Source organism: Gobio gobio (assembly GCF_949357685.1).
Source record: "Gobio gobio genome assembly, chromosome: 11".
In the NCBI taxonomy this organism is placed as follows: Eukaryota; Metazoa; Chordata; class Actinopteri; order Cypriniformes; family Gobionidae; genus Gobio; species Gobio gobio.
In genome coordinates, this window is record NC_137104.1 from 6745312 (window position 1) to 6766194 (window position 20883).

General features: G+C 38.2%; 1 protein-coding gene across 8 annotated transcripts in view; it reads right to left on the bottom strand.

The window, feature by feature from the left end:
• The window catches only part of yrk (Yes-related kinase), a 46886-nt gene continuing 26003 nt past the window's right edge, over positions 1–20883 (bottom strand). For 4 of the 8 annotated variants that reach the window (XM_079829936.1, XM_079829935.1, XM_079829938.1 and 1 more), the window contains exons 8-13: positions 16799–16963; positions 12877–13056; positions 11808–11884; positions 3239–3392; positions 2870–3001; positions 1–1492 (exon numbers count right to left, since the gene is read on the bottom strand). In XM_079829936.1, coding sequence (XP_079686062.1) covers positions 1284–1492; positions 2870–3001; positions 3239–3392; positions 11808–11884; positions 12877–13056; positions 16799–16963 — 917 coding nt within the window. In that variant the 3' untranslated portion in view covers positions 1–1283. Of the gene's footprint in view, positions 1493–2869; positions 3002–3238; positions 3393–11807; positions 11885–12876; positions 13057–13639; positions 13796–16798; positions 16964–20883 lie in introns of all 8 variants that reach the window. The other 4 variants (XM_079829940.1, XM_079829939.1, XM_079829941.1 and 1 more) reach the window with 2 other exon arrangements.

The window sequence follows — 20883 nt, forward strand, 5'->3', positions numbered from 1 at the left end:
TCAGTTCAGTAAGCTCAGTATAATAATAAATGGCACGAATATTACATAACTGTAATGCACATTCTTCAGGGTTACAGTAGAATATCACTGACCCAGCATAAAGGCACAAGTTTGATATCCACTTAAATTATAAACTAAATCACAGAGATATGATGTAAATACAGTGTAAAATGCAGGAAACAAAACCATAAAAACAGTAGTTTTTCTTCTCATGTTAAAGGACCGCTCTGAAGGAAGTCTTTTTGAATGCTGACGTCAATACTGTGTCGTCATAAAACAACAGAACTGCTCTCTAATAAGATAATACAAGACAGTTAGCTTCAAAAATTAAACAAAAATGATTATTATAAGCAATAACATGACTGGATAAATGAACGCGGCCTAGAGAAACACAAGTCTTGAGATGAGCACACAATCGCCTCTGCAATTTCAAGATTTCATTTTTGGCTTCCGCATATTCAGTTTCCTTTTTTTGCCAGACGAAAAAAAAAAAAAAGAAAGGACTTGTTACATTCAAAAATGCACATTCAGGAGCTGGAAGATCTTTCTCTGTGATTGAATTTTAGACCTGCATGTCACATTCATCACAAATCACACCTCCGACTAGATAGCGGTGTGAAAAATCTCAGTTATCCGGATTACTGTCGAATGTCCAATAGAGATGTTCTGCTTTATATCAGAAATGAACGAACTCATTAGAAATGAATAATCTACAGAGCGCTCAAATACAGCGGTGGATATAGTGAAACAGACAGGTGTTAATATGATTAAATGAGCAACTATTTGCTATTGCCTAAACAAAACAATGTATTAATATGTGCATATTTAGGCCTGGTTTCACAGACAGGTCTTAGATTAAACCAGGATTAGGCCTTAGTTCAATTAGGGCATTTATGTAGCTTTTATAAACGTGCCTTAGAAAAACACATTACTGATGTGCATCTTGAGACAGAACAATGGCGCTGACATATTTCATATATTTACAGCTCAAACATGCATTTTAATCTTGTCTGTGAAACCAGGGGTTAAAGTTACAGAACCAACATTAACATTGCCCATTTTATTACATCAAAAAAGTGACCCATCTTGCTGTTTGAGAGCAGTATCTTGGAAAGCATGTTCAGTTTGAAGCTCTCAAGCTAAAGCGCAAGATGTTCAGAGCCTGTGATTGAGGCGCCGTGGATCAAAGCCAGTTTATGGAGGTATTGAGATAGAAAGTAAAGGCGATCGCATCTTTCCTGACGGATATATTGAACTGATGCACGTAAGAGTGTATGCGTCCATCACAGGTTCTCTCCGGGCTGGTACTGGGGTTCAGTGGCAGTAAAGTAGTCCTCCAGGAAGCCCTGCAGGTACTCAAAGGTGTGCCTCTCGTCCGGATCCTTCTTCCAGCACTGCAGCATCAGCTCATGCAGAGACGCCGGGCAGCCCTGCGGACTCGGCATTCGATAGCCACGCTCCACCTGTTCCAGCACCTCTCGGTTGTTCATCCCTGCACAAATTCATACACACAGAAAGAGAATTAAATACGGGGATTTGTGCGATTTTTACTATAAGAGTAACTTGCCCGGTCCTAATTCGCCTACATGTACTGCCCCTTAAAAGTGTGCACTCTTTGTGTGCTTTGTGACATGCTATCACGTCATGAAATTGCATTTTTATGCATAGTTAAAATATCCTCCTGGGACCCAGAAAAAAAAGGTTTTTGAATTTAATAATTTTTCATATCATTACATTGTTTAGAGCATAAGAAACAAACATTTTTGAAAAATTATATTTTATTGTGTCCTCTTTAGTTGACACCAGGACTCAGTTGTTTAAAAAATAAAATGACATGAAATTGCATGTATAGGCAAAAACAATGGGATTTATTTTTAATTCACCAATCCATTTTTAGGTTTTTTAGGTCCATTTTTACCAAACTTTGTTTAAAGGACATTCTGAACTATGTTATGAAAGATACGAAATGCATTGATATACCATTTTACTTTATGCAAAATGTGGGTAAAATGGCCAAACTTGGATTTTCCCATTCAATACACTGCATCTAATTTGCATATTAATGTGTTCTTGGTGCAACATGTAAGGAAAATAGAAGTGTAATAATGGGAGTAATAATTGGCAATATTTTCATAATAATATCTAATATTTCATAGGAATATTGATTTGTAATTTCTTTCCCTATTCACTTGTTGTGTCTCCAGAATGCCTGATAAACATGCTTTAAGTCCTGGCGTCCACTACAGTGGTCATTTATGAAATCAATGCCCTGTTTTGTAACAGAAAGTCATATTTTGATTAGAAACCCCATAACATTTTCCTGAGATGTTGATTTATAACAAACAATTTGAAAATTAATCTGATTTAAATTATAATTACAAAATATCATATTTCCATAAGAGTGCTAAACATTAATGTCAGCCGTTTTTAAAGACCAAGAAGAAGTTGTTGTCCTGGGGAAACCTCCAAACATTTGGAAATCTCTGCAAAGCCCCAAATGTGCTCTTTACAGGACATCCAGACTTAAAACTGTACAAAAATATAAAATATAATGTCCACTACAGCGGACAAAAATCTATTCCTGGGTCCCATATAATTATAAATATAATTTTTCCTTTTTTTCAGTGATAGGACGGGCATGACCTTCAGAGGAATGTTGACTATCCATCAAGAATGTCAAACTAAATATCATACAAGTTTATTTATTTTTTTATTGACTTTGTATGAGTTTTTGCAATCTTGTTAACAAAAGCTTAATTTGTAAATGTGTCTTAATTTTCTATTATTTTAGCTCATTCTGCCAGTGTACAAAAGAAAAAGCAAGTGAAGAAAATCACCAGCAGCCGGTGTGTATGACTGTGTGACGCACCTGGGTAAGGCACACGGCCCTTGGTGATGAGCTCGGTCAACAGGATACCAAAAGACCACACATCTGATTTGATGGTAAATCTACCATAAAGAGCAGCCTCTGGGGCGGTCCACTTTATCGGAAACTTTGCTCCTGTAATATGAGGAGCGAGACAATCAGTTCAACACACATTTAATAATGATTATATTTAATGGAAAGCGTTGAACCAAAGGACTGAGACGCAGAAAATTGTACTGCAGTAAAATGAGTATTAGAACAAAATGAGCTGGAATGATATTGAGTAGAGGCCAAGGAAGAGATAAATAACATTCAATAGTATCAAATAAAGGATGAAACTATGACAAGTTCAGGTCATAGATTGTCAGTGACCTTGTCTAGCTGTGTACTCATTGTCCTCAATGAGTCTAGCCAGTCCAAAGTCTGCAATCTTACAGACCAGACCTTCTCCGACCAGGATATTGGCAGCTCGCAGGTCTCTGTGGATGTAGTTCATCCGCTCAATATAGGCCATGCCTCCAGCAATCTACAAGAAAGAAAGCACTTTCGTCACAATACTTAAGAAGTGGATCGATATATTGGTATTAGGGTGTGTTCACACTTGTAGTTCGGTTCTCTTGCTTCTTTTGGTCCGGACCAAAAAAGCAAATGATACATTTAGTCCTGGTTTGCTTAGTGTTCATACTGTCATTTTTAACACAGAACCTAAAGATACAAAACAAAACAAAAAACGGCCTTTATGATGTATATTTCGCGACTGAATTTACCAAACAATGTTGTATGTATGAATGCGTACAACATCACGACTATGACGAGAAGAACCAGGGCCGTGTCCGAGATCGACCCCTATACCCTTAAATAGGGCACTATTTGAGGGGACAGCCATTTGTAGTGGTGTCCGAAAACATAGTGGACATTATCGAGTCCACTCATTCAATCCCACAATTAAAGGCCTTATCATTCACCCGCCAGGCACGACACAAATGCTTTTTCCCAGTTTCGGCCCGACGCAGTTAATTTTTTCAGGTCCTGCGCCACTTGTTTAAATAACAAATGCACTCAGGCCTATCTGTTCGCCCATGGGTGTCTGGTCTGAAAACCAGGTGTGTTCAGCCGCATTGTTGGCCCGCTGCTATTTTGAGGAACTGAAACCGACTGACCAACAAAAACCTGCTAAAGTCAATAGTGCAGTATTTTTTGTGTTATTTAAAGGTTGTGTTAGTAATATGCGCCTATAGGTGGGAGCACAAATGCTTATTACACACACAGGGACGCACAGCAGCACACACACATTTATTAATACATTAAATATTAAAAATAAAAGGATTCCTCTCTAGAGAATCGTTCAGTCTTTCCGCCCACAATAGCGAATAAATAGTGAATCCGCCATGGTGCGAGAGCAACTGGCTTTTAAAGGGAATGGGAGATGAGACTGATTGGTCTATTGCACGTTATGCCCAAAACACACCCATGACTCATTAAGAGAATAGGGACATCCCTTTTGGACCATGTGCCGGGCGCGCCAACCATTTTTCCCATCGTTAAACTAGCAAAAGTGGATTCAGACACGCCCTAAGTGCACCTGCGCTGTGCACTTTAGATCATGCACTTAGTTAAAATAGGGCGCAATGAGTGTGCAACCGTTGTATGCTCAACAGCTAGAGAATACCCCTAATTCACAGTGAGAGTCGCGTGTGGAATGAATTCCAGTGTGTGACCAGAAGATGGCGCCTGCAGCTGAATAATCCAGCCATCCCTTTTCCAAACTGCTGGTCCAATGTGGCTACAGCGTAATATCATACAGGTATAATGGTGCGTTCAAGTCCTCCAGGGATGTTCGTATTTACGAGGTGAGAAGTCGTGTTTACGACATCATGTGCGTTGTACCTTCTTTCATGAAAACACAGCAAGGTTTGTTAACTAAAAAATGAAGAACAAAGAATGTGCATCAGGTGAGTTTTAATCTTTTACGTTTTTAATTCATCTATGAAGCCACTGTAAACTGTATCGTTATACACTCACCTAAAGGATTATTAGGAACACCTGTTAAATTTCTCATTAATGCAATTATCTAATCAACCAATCACATGGCAGTTGCTTCAATGCATTTAGGGGTGTGGTCCTGGTCAAGGCAATCTCCTGAACTCCAAACTGAATGTCAGAATGGGAAAGAAAGGTGATTTAAGCAATTTTAAGCGCGGCATGTTTGTTGGTGCCAGACGGGCCGGTCTGAGTATTTCACAATCTGCTCAGTTACTGGGATTTTCACGCACAACCTTTTCTAGGGTTTACAAAGAATGGTGTGAAAAGGGAAAAACATCCAGTATGCGGCAGTCCTGTGGGCGAAAATGCCTTGTTGATGCTAGAGGTCAGAGGAGAATGGGCCGACTGATTCAAGCTGATAGAAGAGCAACTTTGACTGAAATAACCACTCGTTACAACCGAGGTCTGCAGCAAAGCATTTGTGAAGCCACAACACGCACAAACTTGAGGCGGATGGGCTACAACAGCAGAAGACCCCACCGGGTACCACTCATCTCCACTACAAATAGGAAACATCTGTTGAGACATTCAGATGGTAGAGTCAGAATTTGGCGTAAACAGAATGAGAACATGGATCCATCATGCCTTGTTACCACTGTGCAGGCTGGTGGTGGTGTAATGGTGTGGGGGATGTTTTCTTGGCACACTTTAGGCCCCTTAGTGCCAATTGGGCATTGTTTAAATGCCACGGCCTACCTGAGCATTGTTTCTGACCATGTCCATCCCTTTATGACCACCATGTCCCCATCCTCTGATGGCTACTTCCAGCAGGATAATGCACCATGTCACAAAGCTCCAATCATTTCAAATCAAGTTCACTGTACTAAAATGGCCCCCACAGTCACCAAATCTCAACCCAGTAGAGCATCTTTGGGATGTGGTGGAACGGGAGCTTCGTGCCCTGGATGTGCATCCCACAAATCTCCATCAACTGCAAGATGCTATCTTATCAATATGGGCCAACATTTCTAAAGAATGCTTTCAGCACCTTGTTGAATCAATGCCACGTAGAATTAAGGCAGTTCTGAAGGCGAAAGGGGGTCAAACACAGTATTAGTATGGTGTTCCTAATAATCCTTTAGGTGAGTGTATATTAGGCTAATTGTTATATTGCAATGCTAGCTTACTTTGTTGTTAATGACAAAGCCTGTCAGTGTCACTGCTAAATACCCATTTTATTCAACTACAGACATTGCATCCATTGATTCTGCCATGTTTCTCAATGACACACCCCCAACTCGTACAGATCGGGGCTTAAAGAAAATCCCGAACTTCCCACTGGTATTTACGACTTCGTGGTGGCGTTCACGTGCGTTCAACTCATAAATACGATCTTTACGACATGACTTGAATGCATCATCAATACCTTTTAATTGGTCATTAAATTGTGTAATTAAGGTTTATACATGCTAGTTTCCATGACAGAGTTCAAGATAAATCTTTTCATTACTACCGAAGCTGCCAGTTTGCTAAGTTTCAAGTGATTATTAAACAGCAAGCACAAACTATGCTAAAGCGGCAACCCTTCCGATGTACTCAGTGTCTGAATTCACTCACTCGTTTTCATTCACTCCTTCAACTGGACTATATTAGTTTAGTAGTCTTCAAACCTGTCCTGGAGGCACCCCAGCCCTGCAAATGTTGTATGTCTCCCTTATCAGACACACTCAATTTAGTTCTTGCATTCTCTACTAATGAGCTGATGAGTGGAATCAGGTGTGATAAATGAGGACGACATAAAATGTGCAGGGCTGGGGAGCCTCCAGGACAGGTTTGGAAACCACTGATCTAGGATCTTCTAATTGTGAATGAGGGTCTAGGGGGCGATTCTGAACACAGCACAGATATGCTTGCGGGTCGCATCTCGCAGAGGTGGACAGTAACTAAGTACATTTACTTGAGTACTGTACTTAAGTACACTTTTTGAGTATCTGTACTTTACTAAAGTATTATTTTTTTAGGGAAACTTTTACTTTAACTTCACTACATTTGAAAGACAAATATCGTACTTTTTACTCCACTACATTTCTATCAAGGTCCTCGAAGTAGAAAGTCGTTTCTGTAGCAACGTTTTTTTTTGTTTTTTTTTGCAGACAGCCATAAGTAATCACTTTTGTACGGTCATATGAAGTTTCCCGACATTTTTTGAACACTGATCAGGTTATAGCAAAATGGAAGAAGACGGTTCCTCGGCACAGTGTGTGCACCCATGGCCATACTAGAAATTAAGTTTAAGTTTTCTGAAAAGATTAAAGATTAGTTTCGTTGGCATACACTTGATGAAGGTCTCATAAAATGTTAAAAAATGTCTGTGAGAAAGTGAAGCATTGACATATTGAATCTGAAAAAGCTTGATGAAAGAGCTCAGTTCAGTCTGGTTTTTGTACCTCTCAGATGAGCACAAGAACTGAACAGAGCTTTCTTTTGCGCTTTTTCCCCCGCACTTAAACAGACCAATACACACAAAAGGTCAAAATTTTCATTTTGGAAAGTATCACTTAAACAAAGTTGATTATGTCTTAAGTGAACGTAAACAGTTGGGGGAATATCGGATGTGTATCAGTGTGTAGGATTTGTGCATTCTGCCTTAAAGTGACAGCAGCTTTGTAACTTTTTTACAAGTATTTAAACTATTCAAGGTGGTAGTTTGCTAGTTTTTCAGATGGAGCATCACTGACTGACTTAAACCACCGTGATGGCTATAGCGTGCATTCATACAACATTGCAACAATAATAAAATAATGCATTGACATAAAAAAGGAAATTTACTTTTGATACTTAAGTACTTTTATAAACAAGTACTTCTGTACTTTTACTTGAGTAAAAATAGTTTTCAACAACTTTCACTTGTAACGGAGTAATATTTGACCAGTAGTAATTTTACTTTCACTCGAGTAATGGAGTTGTGTACTTTGTCCACCTCTGGCATCTCGTGACATCACATCGTGTTTTTGGTTCGTTTAGATGTCTTCGGTCCTTTTCAGGAGTCCCAGTCCGTTTGTTTGGTGCGCACTAGAGTTCAGCGTTCACACTTATTCAAATGAACTGCGCTATCAGAGCAATCGCACCAGATTGTTTTAACCATGGACACGGTCTCTATAAAGACATGCTATCAAAATAAATAAGAAAGATGCTTTTTAGATCTTGGCACATTTGTTTTTCGAGGCATTTTATCTTTTCTTATTCAAAGATTCGAGGGTGATTGTCTTTCACCAGTGGTGTACATTTCATGCTTATACTTAACTGATCCAGGATCTGAAGCTCTATTATGGCTGGATATTATGACTTTATACCTAACCATTTATAGGAATGGGAAATGCAAAGAACAATTCTGGTAATGCTGCATGTTTTTGATTCAATAAAAACAACTTAATCACAAGTCATTAATTCGAAAATTTGAATCAGGGCGCTTTCACACCTACCTTATTTGGTCTGGATTTTCGGACCAAACTGAAAAATTGCAGGTGTGAAACTTTCCCCGTACCACAGTCCGGACCAAACAGACGAAATTTGGTCCGACGAAAAGAGGTCGTCTTGGTCCGGATCAAACTGAACAAAGGTTTGGTTCGTTTCTAGTGTGAAAGCATTTTCTGTATGGTTCGTACTTTCAGACCATTTACAGGAAGTTCCTGTTCATGTTTAAATATTATAATGTTATTTTTAAATTTCATCTAGGCTACATTGATTATGAAAAGTGAAAAGATGCGCAATATGTCAGAAGACAGAAGGTCAGAAATTATTTTGAAAGAAATTTTGTATGATTTTGCTTAGAAAACCTTTCTTTAATGTGAATTTCGTTTTGTATCTTAATTTTAATCAACGTTTAATCAGATAATTGCCTGGATTTAATAAATAAGAAGCAAATAGTCTATAGCAGACAATAATCGCGGGAGCGATCACATGCTTTGCACATGAACTGGAGCAGGTCTCAAATAAACCGAAACTACTTGTCTCACAAACATGAGAAATATGTGTATATAAAGCTTGAAATGTCCACTTTTAAACGTAATGAAAAGAAAATAGTCAAGCAATGCGCACGGTTCAATAGTGGCAACAATATGCGTCCGTTCATTCATTCATTCTTGTCAACCAATCAATGTCCAGATGCCGCCCACATACATGATGACGAGTGGACACAAGTGTGTCATGTAAAGTTCTTTAGTGTGCTCGCATAATTGCAATGTGAAACCAAACCAAAACTAACCGAATGTATGAAATGTATCAAAACATGAACTTCGGTTCGGACCTTGGTGCAGACTTTCAGGTGTGAAAACGCCCTCAGTCTCATTCGTTCAGGAATCAGACAACAGGTCACGTTGTATTTTTTTGATTCATTAGACAGAACACCTTCTTGGTCCCAACTTTAACCATTTAACACTAAGGGCCAGATTTACTAACAGCTTGCGCCAGCACAAACCCTCTTTTTGAGTTTAACTACTGTCAGGATTTACTAAAGACACGCAGTGATAAATCAGCCCTGAAAAGGCGTGGACAGGGTTATTTTTGCGGCTGACCTTATTGCATATGCATTTGTAGGAGTTTCCCTTTCAGACGCAAAATTTATGTGAGGAGAGTATTTAAATCAACCATGCGAGGTGATTTACTAAGGTTTAAGCTCGTCAATTTACTGGTGTTTGCGCCATTATTTACAGCATGTCTTAAACCCAGTGGTGTAAAGTAACAAATTACAAATACTCTGGTTACTCGCGTTTGACTCCTGTCAAATCAACTAAGATAGCGACCAGCCTAGAGTGAGAGGGAGTTGTTGCTGGTTACCAGGGGCGATTCTAGGATTTTCCTTTTAGGGGGGCTCAGCCCCCAGTGAGGTTATGAAAAAAAATGGTAAGCCTTTAGTTTAGGGTCCAATTCTCACTATTAACTAATAGCTTATTAGTATGCATATTAGGATTTCGACTGTTTATTATTACTTATAAAGCAAATATGAATGCCTTATTCCGCATGTCCATATTGTACATCCCTTAATCATACAATGTAGGCAGGTTTATAATCACTGAGATCCCATATGTGAGGTTAGGGGGGTTTGGGGGCTTGCTCCCCCGAGAAAATGTTGATTTCCATGATCTACATATGTGCATTTTAAGATGTTCTGAACGCCAAAGAATTTGATAACAATAGCTTGAAAACCATGTCATTGGGCAGATATGACTGATAAAGTTTTTCCATTTTCGTCAGTGAATACAGTAAACATATGTTATTTATATGTTTTATGAATAATTTTTTCGTAGACATGTTAAGGCTACCAGGAAAGCTAGGTAAATAAATGTATTAAATTAATTTACAATATGCACACATTCATTACTATTAATCTTATGCCTAATCTGAAGAAAACAGCTTTGTTAATATTTCTTGTTTGTTAATTACATTATGAATCACATTAAAGGCCTTGTGAAATTAGACAAAAGTTTATTAATTTGTCTGAATATTTTTGTCATTTGTTTAACATTTCTGACTTAAAGAAGCAGCTGTCAAATATGAAATGTTTAGTTTAGCTCGACTTGACGTCAAGTCGTGCTGCTAAAATTCGCCCTCAGCCTCAGCAGCTTCTGTGAACATAAAGCCCGCCTAACGTTACTCTGATTTGATTGATTTTCTCAAATATGTTGACATTGACGAGCGATGACAGACCAATGAGGCTCAGATCAACGCACACACCTCTGCTTCTGACGTGTGCTCTGTTCGAAGCCGCTGCGGATTGAAGAACACGCTGATTAAAAGATGGGACGAAGCTGAAGCCTCCCGCCAGTTTCATGTTATAAAGGTTAATCACACATTTTTTAGGGGGGCTGGGCAGAAGTTTAGGCCCCCTAAAAAGGGCCTAGTGACGCCCATGCCGGTTATCATATGATGACTGAAATCGTGAAATTGCCTTAAACAATGACTGAAAATTGACTGCAGAATATTACATTTTCTAATACACGCATTAACCTGCTTTCTGTCAGCTTATTGAAGTGCATATTTTAATGTAATGTGTTCTCACATGGCGACGTAAAATTTTAGTCCATGTATATAGCAAATAACATTAATAAAACATCAGATTTATATTTAAATCAGGTATATTTTTTAATTGCAAGCAAAAAATGATCAGTGGTGAAAATTGTGAGTTACTCGATTCTGATTTCTGAAGTGTATTCTTTTTACAGAGAAAACATCCATTGAAATGAAAACAGTACATGCGTCTTGAAAAGAAAGAACTCTGCTCTTTACTTTTTTAACGTAAAATTGTCAATGTATAACGCTTTGCAACCTTTTCTAATTAACCGCAAGAAAACCTCTACAGAATGGTTGTCATAAATGTTACCAGATTATTGGTTGCTTTCTCAAATATTACATGGCTGTATTTTTAGTGCTAGCAGTCAAAAATAAAACTCGGAGAAATTTTGAAATACTGTTGATCTCATGTTCATACTGATAATCATCCATAAAAGAGTAAGCTACATTTTTAATTTGCAGGGTATAAGGTGGAATAACATTACTACTCACTACTCACGAGTACTTTTAAAAGGGCTACTTTTTACTCCTACTTTGAGTAGTATTTAGGACAGGTACTTTTACTCTACTTGCACTACATTTTTTGACAAGTAACAGTACTTTTACTTGAGTGTGCTTTTTCAGTACTCTTTCCACTACTGATTAAACCAGATGCTAATTCACGTGCTGGTCATTATGGAAATGATCCGGCTGCGTCTGTGTTCTTTCATTTGTGTGTCGTCATTAGATCACGCGCAGAACTTTCCACTCCCTTGGGCACTTTTTTGGGATTGCGCTCTCACACTAATTTGCCCTGTTTAGTAAATCTGGACCGGAGATGCTTCAGGAAGACTGTCCCAGTAATGGATAACAAGTGCTTGGTAGATATTTGTTGACTAAGAAGGTTTACCTGGGCTGCCATGTCCACGAGTTGAGGCAATTTTAAATTTCTGCCCTCTCCATCCTTTAAAAAGTCCAACAAGCTTCCTAAAGCACAGAAGAAACAAAGCAAAATGTAAGTTTCACATTTTATTACAGTATTTTTAATCAAATAAATGGTGAGCATAAGAGACTTTCAAAATCATTAAAGGATTAATTCACTTTTAAATAAACTTTTGCTGATAATTTACTCACCCCATGTCATCCAAGATGTCCATGTCTTTCTTTCTGCAGTCGAAAAGAAATTAAGGTTTTTAATGAAAAATTCCAGGATTTTTCACCATTTAATGGACTTCAATGGGACCCAAATGGTTCAAAGTCCAAATGACAGTTTCAGTGCAGCTTCAAAGGGCTTTAAACGATACCAGACGATGAATAAGGGTCTTATCTAGCCAAACGATCACTTTCTGCGAGAAACCGAGCATTATTTATGCTATTATTTTACCTCTTATCAGACGAATGTGATCATCTCTGAGCACCGCCATAGCTTTCGCTAAGTGAGGTCAAAATACAAGCGTGGTCATAGATGTATACGTAGATGCCTCATTAGCGCCTGCACGGATCAGTCGAATGAGAATCTACAATCAATATATCTATGACCATGCGCATATTTTGACCTCACTTAGCGGAAGTTATGGCTGAGCTCAGAGATGATCACGTTCGACTGATAAGAGGTAAAATAATAGCATAAATACTGCTCGGTTTCTCGCAGAAACTGATCGTTTTGCTGGATAAGACCGTTATTCATCGCCTGGTATCGTTTAAAGCCCTTTGAAGCTGCACTGAAACTGTCATTTGGACCTTGAACCGTTTGGGGCCCATTGAAGTCCATTATATGGAGAAAAATCCTGGAACTTTTCATCAAAAACCTTAATTTCTTTTCGACTGCAGAAAGAAAGACATGGACATTTTGGATGACATGGGGCTGAGTAAATTATCAGCAAAAGTTTATTTAAAAGTTAACTAATCCTTTAACAAATCTTACCGACCCCAAACGTTTGAATAATAGCCCATGAGTTCTCTCAAACAATGGTATATACCTTGACTCATGAACTCCGTGATGATGTAGATGGGCTCCTCAGACACCACAGCATACAGCTGGACCAGTTTATCATGCCGGAGCCTCTTCATGATCTGGGCCTCGTCCAGGAAGGCCTCCGGAGACATGGTGCCTGGCTTCAAGGTTTTGACTGCAACTTTAGTTGTGCCATTCCACATGCCTACACATAGAAATGGAGTCAGACACAGTCGGAAGAACCGCTTGGCAGAACATGGCAATGTTTAGGGGATGAGAGAAGGGGTAGGGAGAAACAGATGTAGATGCATCTGGGAACACGGCCACACACCAAAGCAACAGGAAGCTGGGATTACTGCAGACAACTGTATACTCAGCTACTGGAACAGAGCTTGTTTTTTTTGTTTTTTTTTAAATGTATGCAATGTTTGGCGAATGTGCTGTTGCATTTTTAATGTCACAATGAACATCGACACAGCACTAAAATGCTGTTGGTGTTTAGCTGATGTAGTGCATTCGAGGATAAGCTGACCGTTCAGAACCATAGACTGATGCTTGGCAAAGCAGGGTCAATCACAGCATTTGTGCTTTATGCATTTTTGATATTCAGCACTGTGAATGACCCACAAAAGGACACCTTTCCATGCTCTCTTGTCATTATGACTGGTGTGCATGGAAAAACGTGCTGAAGTGCCAAAGGCGGCTGATGCATCCTTTGGGAACGCTGGCTGTAGCTTTAGCAAATGCTGACATGGACATGGACATGGACACTGTCGTATCCCTCTCACCCATCCAGACGTCGCCAAAACAACCCTGACCCAACTTCCTGTTGAGCTGCAGTGTATCCCGGGCGATCTCCCAGGCGTCCCGCCCTAAACCCAATGTTTGGGGCGTGGCATTTTGACAGGCTTTAGTCAAGTAGCAACATAAACCATCATTACTTCCTGTTAAGAGTGATGAAAGAGAGAGAGAGGGGGGGGGGGGGGGGGGGGTGGCATGCAATGTTAGATGGACCAGAGAGAGAGAACAAAAACAGCACAGCCTTACATTATTTCCCTGACATCCATTCTTTCCTCTACAGAGTGCCTTGATTTTTTTTTTTTGCGACTTTCTTTATTCAATTGGAACGTACATTTTGTATGGAGAAGTTTTTGTCCATACAAAAAAAGTCAATGGTAACTAAAACTGTTTGGTTAACGACGGATGGGTGAAATCTTTAAAAGGTACAATATGTAACTTTTTTTGTCCAAAACCAACAAAAAATGTTCACGAGTCAATACATCATAAATCCTTCTTCAGTGTTTTTGTCTTTTCCTTGATTCACTATGTTAAGCCTGTTATAAGTGTTTATATTTTAGACCTGTCAAGATGGATTTTGATGGAAATTGCATACATACGTCACTCGCCCGTGTGTGTCTCGCCAATTTATCACTAAGCCGGGTACTTTGACGTGTGCATGGTAGTAATGGGAGAAACAAGACTAATCAGGGACCAGGCAAAAACCACAGACACTTGTTCAATGGGGATCTCAGTGAATCCGCTTGATTCATGGGTTCACAGAGATCATCACCCTAAAAATGCTAAAAATTTACCAAAAAAGTTTTACAATGTCTACAGGTGTATCTGAACGCATTCTGAAGAGATAAACTGAAGAACTGACTTTAGGACCCAGCGGAACAGCTCATTCGCTCCATATAGAGCTATAAGGCCATCCAGTGGCAAGAGTCATGAAATATGTTATATAATTTTTTTCCCCCACAAGAGGTCGACAGACCCAAATTGACCAATGTGAGATATTTTGAACTGACTTGAGCTGGTTATGCATGTATTGGAGAGTTATTTTAAATTTAAGTTGAAAGAATGTGAAGAATTTGCTTAAATAGTATTATTTACATACAATGAAATGGATAAGTACAATATCAAACTCCTAAATCTCACACCATTTTGGCATGATTGAAATACATACTGTGTGACTGAAACCATTTTTTTTATCATAGAATACACTTTGTTCACCTTGAGTTGACAGTTTGAACATAGTAGTTTCCTTTAACAAGCCATCCTCGCATAACAGCCCTTAATCCCTTCTTCATGGACACATTTGGGCACGAAGGTCACAAGTGTGATTCCAATTTTTTTTACAATAAATGTTATATCACCATCTTTGATAAAATAAATTCTATCAATGAATGCCTTTTTTTGTGATTTTTGGGGTATTAATGAATTTATTTACCTCTAAAAGTACCATAATTTTTATGTAAAATATGCACATTTTTATGTTATATTTAATATTTCTTTAACTTCAGTAAAAAAAAAAAACATATCAGCAAGTCCAGAGAGCTAAAACCTAAAAATTTGGTGACATCTGGTGACCTATGATGGTATTAATTTATTTTTAAAGCTAAAATATATATATGTAATATATATATATATATATATATGGGCTGAACTTTGTAAACCAATGTTTTTTTTTTTAAATGCCCTGTTATTGACTCATTTAATTCCTTTGTTTGTGTATGTGTGACTGTTTTTTTTTTGTTGATAAAACCCCCCCCAAAAAACTCACTCTATTATAGGCTCATTCAATGGCTTTCAATGTAATGCTTTTGTGGATGTGTGTGTTTGAGTGTGTGTGTTTGCCACATTGAGAATGTTGTATAGGCTCACTCCTTTATTGTGTATGTATGATCTGCATTGTGTTGGATTTATTGATGTTTATTGGACAAATTTTAAAAAAATATGCTCGGAATTCCAGTTTTTCCAATTCATTCCTATGGGTGCCCATTTTTGTCCACGAAGGTGGGATTAAGGACTTTTTTTTCCAAGCACTTAACATTGTTTGTAGAATCGAGTACATTTTTTTGTGTGTGTTCAGGTGGCAAACTTAGGAAAAGTAGCAAAATCTTGTACCACTCAGATTAAGGAAAGTATATAAAAAATATATTTTGCCCTCATTTGTCCAAAAGATGGCTTTATGGTTAATTAATTTTAATTAATATTATCCATTGTTGCTTTCAGTAAGGCCATGAGTCACAAAAAAATATATTCAAACTCACTTTAAATTCATTTTACATTAAATAAAGAACATAATCTGCATGCGTCATACTTTGTATGTTGTTCTGGTAAAATAGTAAAATAGAAAAAAAAATTGTAATTGTTGTGAATCGCCGTTGGTGGCTGGTTGGTACAAAAAAACTGACTAACATGGACAATATCATTTTTCTCACATTTCGCATTTGGTTAGGCACAGTGAAGGCTTATATGGCTACTCCTGATTTTATACTGTTGTTAAGTTGTTAATGTGATTATTTGGGAATATAGTTGTTGTATGGCCAGAAGAACTCGTGCCATACCCTAGGTTTTTGTGAAATGCCGCCACTGATTCGGATCATTTGTTACAGGTTGCAAGGGAAGGTTAAACAAACGGCGAACAGAGGAGAGTCTGCTGTCAAAAAGAGAACGTGACAGAGCTCGTAATAAAACAAGAATCAACATCGGCTTGGCTTTACAGAGATGTCGAGAACTGAGGGATTCGACGCGGAGATGATGGCGTTATTATTACTCAACAGGTGAGTGAGGTATTTTATTGGACAGATAAATTGCCATTTAGCTCTCTAACAGAGTTCATGTAAAGCATCGTCTATTGTGAAGGCTCATTTCATTACGGTTGTTGTAGCGCTGTGCTGGATCTTATTATAAAGGAAGTACCGTGTCTATTAATGTGTAAAGCTACAGTAGTCAGTAGGATAACCATATTCATCCGCACAGTCACGCAGAGCCGAAGCACAACTAAAACAAGTTTTGTTTTCTAACTGCTAAAGTTACATAGTGTACCTTTAAGAAATTTAATCTTTTTTGCAAGGCACTTTACCACAGGCAGGGTGAGCAAGGTGTGCAAGGTTTGTTCCCTTCCTCCTGCAACATGTTCCCATGCTTTTTGTGGTTCCTACCCATCCACACTTCACCAAACTGGCCATTGCCCAGTTTCTTAAGGAGCTGAAGTGACTCCCTGGGAATCTCCCAAACATCCTTAGTCTTCACTGACAGGTCAGCCAGTTTAGGCATGCCCCGCCTACAGCTGCCAATCAGACGGCAGCACAGCCCTGCTGCACGCTCTGAAGAACAGAGTACGGACACAAAGAGAGACATGGATAGGGACAAAAGGAGACAGAGATGCAGAGGACACACAAACAACAGGCTATATAAAACACACATTTACAGATACACAAATCAGATTAAAGGAGGAATCACAAGCACATATATGCATGAAAACCCTGTATGATAGACGTTCAGTCAGCAGAGGGCGGCAGAGCTCACTGACAGACAGCATGTGTATAAGACAGACTTATGCTAATGCTAAAGGATGTGTTAGACATTTATCTGTGAATTTTGTGCACTAGAAATTGTGCCTCTGTTTTCACTGTAATTACTCAAGATTATTTTAAAAAGACTTTTAAAAAAAGTGTATGATAGAAATTTGCGTATTTTGTGCTTTTTTATACTCAGAATGACCATTTGAAATGTAAAGAACAACATATTATACATTTATTTATTTTATTAGGAAAGTACCGTATACATTAAAAAACGTGGGGCTCTGTGCCTTTCTTTCACATTTGATTAATGACTTTAAATTATATGTCAAATAAAAACAAAAAAGCGCCGAAAACATGCTTTGAAAGCACTGGAATTTATGAAATTTGTATTATTTTGAATTGTATTTGTTTTCCTGGCATCTAATGTAATGTTATAATGTGAGTATGTAATACTTCTTGTTTGTTCTTGTGGCATTGAATAAAGTAAAAAAATTAAATGATGTGTCAGATGCAAGTATTATCTAAAATATTTGTAATAACATATAATTACAATTATTATTATTACAGTAGAAATACCATAATAAAGGACAAAAACACCAGCAATGAATACATTTATAGATTAATAGGCTCATAACAATGAAGACATTGAATGTTAACATTAATTTGTGATAGTGTTTCTACTGTTTCACTTTGATTAATACCTGACAGATTTTTAATGTTTTTGGACGAAGCCTCTTCTGCTCACCAAGGCTGCATTTATTTGATCAAAAATACAGTAAAATCAGTAATATTGTGAGATATTATTACAACTTAAATGAGCCGTTCTCTATTGAAAACATTGTAAAATTGTAATTTATTCCTGTGATCAAAGCTGAATTTTCAGCATCATTACTCAAGTCTTCAGTGTCACATGATCAGATTTTTTTTTTTTCAATAATATTATATATTTAAAAATATATATTCTTTATGATGATATTTATTATTATTATTATCAGTGTTGTACTGCTTAATATTTTGTTCAAACTGTGACATTTCTTATAGGATTCTTTAATGAAAAGTTCAAAAGAACAGCATTTATTAATTATTAAATGTTTGTAACAAATTTAAAAAGCCTTTACTGTCAGTTTTGATCAATTTAATGCATCCTTGTAACATAAAATAATTAGTTACTTAAAAAAATCGTACTGACCCCAAAATTTTAGTGTCCGTACTCATTAGCGAGTAAACAGTAGCACTTTGCAGTCTGGATGAATACATTTGGATTAATTAAAGTAGGACTATTTCAATATGTAGAATACAAACTCTGGAAAATGTTTTCAGCACTTAGAAATGAAAGTAACTGTGCTGTGGTAATTGGTTGCCCTATATTTGGGGTGGTAGGAGGTCTAATTTCAGTTTTAGGTTGAAGTGGTCTGTCTGAGAAGCACAGCTGTAGAAATACATGCATGTAGGTGTGTGTGTGTGTGTGTGTGTGTGTGTGTGTGTGTGTGTGTGTGTGTGTGTGTGTGTGTGTGTGTGTGTGTGTGTGTGTGTGTGTGTGTGTGTGTGTGTGTGAGAGAGTGACTGTAGATTCTACAATAGCAGTGACACAGGAAGGCTGATAGCACAAGACTGACAGCTTGAGTAGGAGGATCACTAACAGAAACCGATACAAATGAGGAACTCGGTCGAAGCATTGAAGTCATTTGGGCACTAGAAATAAAGATGGGCAAACATAAACTGACCTGCTGATAACTTTATTTGTAGTAAATATCAACCAGCCACATTTAGAGACAAAAAACGATGCTTCCTTCTGAAGAAATTCTTTAATAGACAAAACATTTCAAGGGGTCCTGTTATGGTTTTTTACATGTTCAAGTGTGTTAATGTTGCTGTTTGAGCATGAAAAACGTCTGTAAAGTTACAAAGTCACTTCAAAAGGGAGTTTTTCTCTATATCAGTGTTTCTGAACTCCCTGAAATGCCTCCATTGTAGTCTTGAGTTTCAAAACTGATGCAATAGTTAGTGTAGTTACAGAAGTGTTTACAGTTATAGACATATGTTTACAGCACCTCAGCTGAGATGATACTCGCCGGTTGTGGTAAGGGGTGTTACTTTTCCGACATGCTTTAAACAGAACGAATCACAGCAGATGGGGGGGCCGGCTGACCAATCAGATCAGACTGTGCTTTTCAGAAGGCGGGTTATAAAGAAACTGAAACTAAAACAGAGTGTTCAGACAGAGGGTGAAAACAGGTGATGCAATGTAAATTATAAAAAATAAAAATAAAGTAATCCATATGAATTTAGTCCAAATTTTCTGGAGAGACTCGATCGCTTTATATGATGAAACAGATTTAATTTAGGCTTTTATTTACATTTAAACATTGATCAGCGAACATAAACAGAAGCTCAACCAAACATGCTTGACACATGAGAACAAACTTCATTGGTTCTTGAGGAAGCTCAAACCTGATGCGTTACACGAGAATGAAACTCATTGGTTCTTGAGGAAGCTCAAACGTGATGCGTTACACAAGAATGAACCTCATTGGTTCTCGAGGAAGCTCAAACGTGATGCGTTACACGAGAATGAACCTCATTGGTTCTTGAGGAAGCTCAAACGTGATGCGTAACACAAGAATGAACCTCATTGGTTCTTGAGGAAGCTCAAACGTGATGCGTTACACGAGAATGAACCTCATTGGTTCTTGAGGAAGCTCAAACGTGATGCGTAACACAAGAATGAACCTCATTGGTTCTTGCTAGTAATGGGAAGTCCGGCTCTTTTTGCTCCCAAATGGCTCTTCATTTAGTATCACTCAGAGCCTTCTATTTTAGCCCAATTTAGCAATTGTGAATAGTTTGTGTTGATAAGCAATTTATGATTCAGTTTTCATTAAAAGGCTTATTTTTATGATTTTTTTTTTTTTTTGATACCAAAAAAGTACTTTTATTTTACATTTTAATAAAACTTTAATTGATCAATTGAACACAAAACCACACATAAATAAAGGCAAAAGTCTTAACATTAAGACACTTTAGTCTTTAGTGCAGGTTGGCATTCAGAGATATCAGAGGCCTCAGCTTGGATGGGCTGATTTCTCCTCTCTGTGATTATTTGTCCTGTTTTTGAGAAGACTCTCTGAGGGGACCGATGTTGTAACAATGACGAGTCTTCCTACTCTTTGTTCATCCATGGACAGAACATTTCTGAGAATGGAGAACAACACTGTGCTTTCTGAAACCACTGCACTGGACCCACGGTTTAAAAAGATCCTAGTCTGTCTTCCCATGTGATTGGCCGCATGGTGAGCCCATCCAAATAAAGTCCCGCCCCTGCCTGCGGCTGAAGATTCAGCTCTCCCGGACGGGAGTTGGCTCTTCTCGTTCGTTACAAAGAATCGGCTCTTAGTGTCAGGGTTCTGTCACTTCTGTCTAGTTTATTCATGGTTCTGTGACAGAGCCCTGAGACTCCTGTATTGTTTGTCTTGTCTTGTGTGAGCGCACAGCTTTGAGCATGCTCGAGCTGCGTGCTCTTCTGTCCTTGTGTTTTGTGCGGGGCGTGATGTTCGGATCCCAGAACTTCGGTCTTGTTTGGGTTTCAGTTTTGTGTTGGGATTCAGACATTCATGCTCCGCGTGTTTGTTTTCTGTCACGAGCGCATGGAGTGAGCATTCGCTCGTGCGCTCTGTCTTGTCATGTGAGCGTGTGCTCTTCTGTCTGTGTTGTGTTCTGTGTAG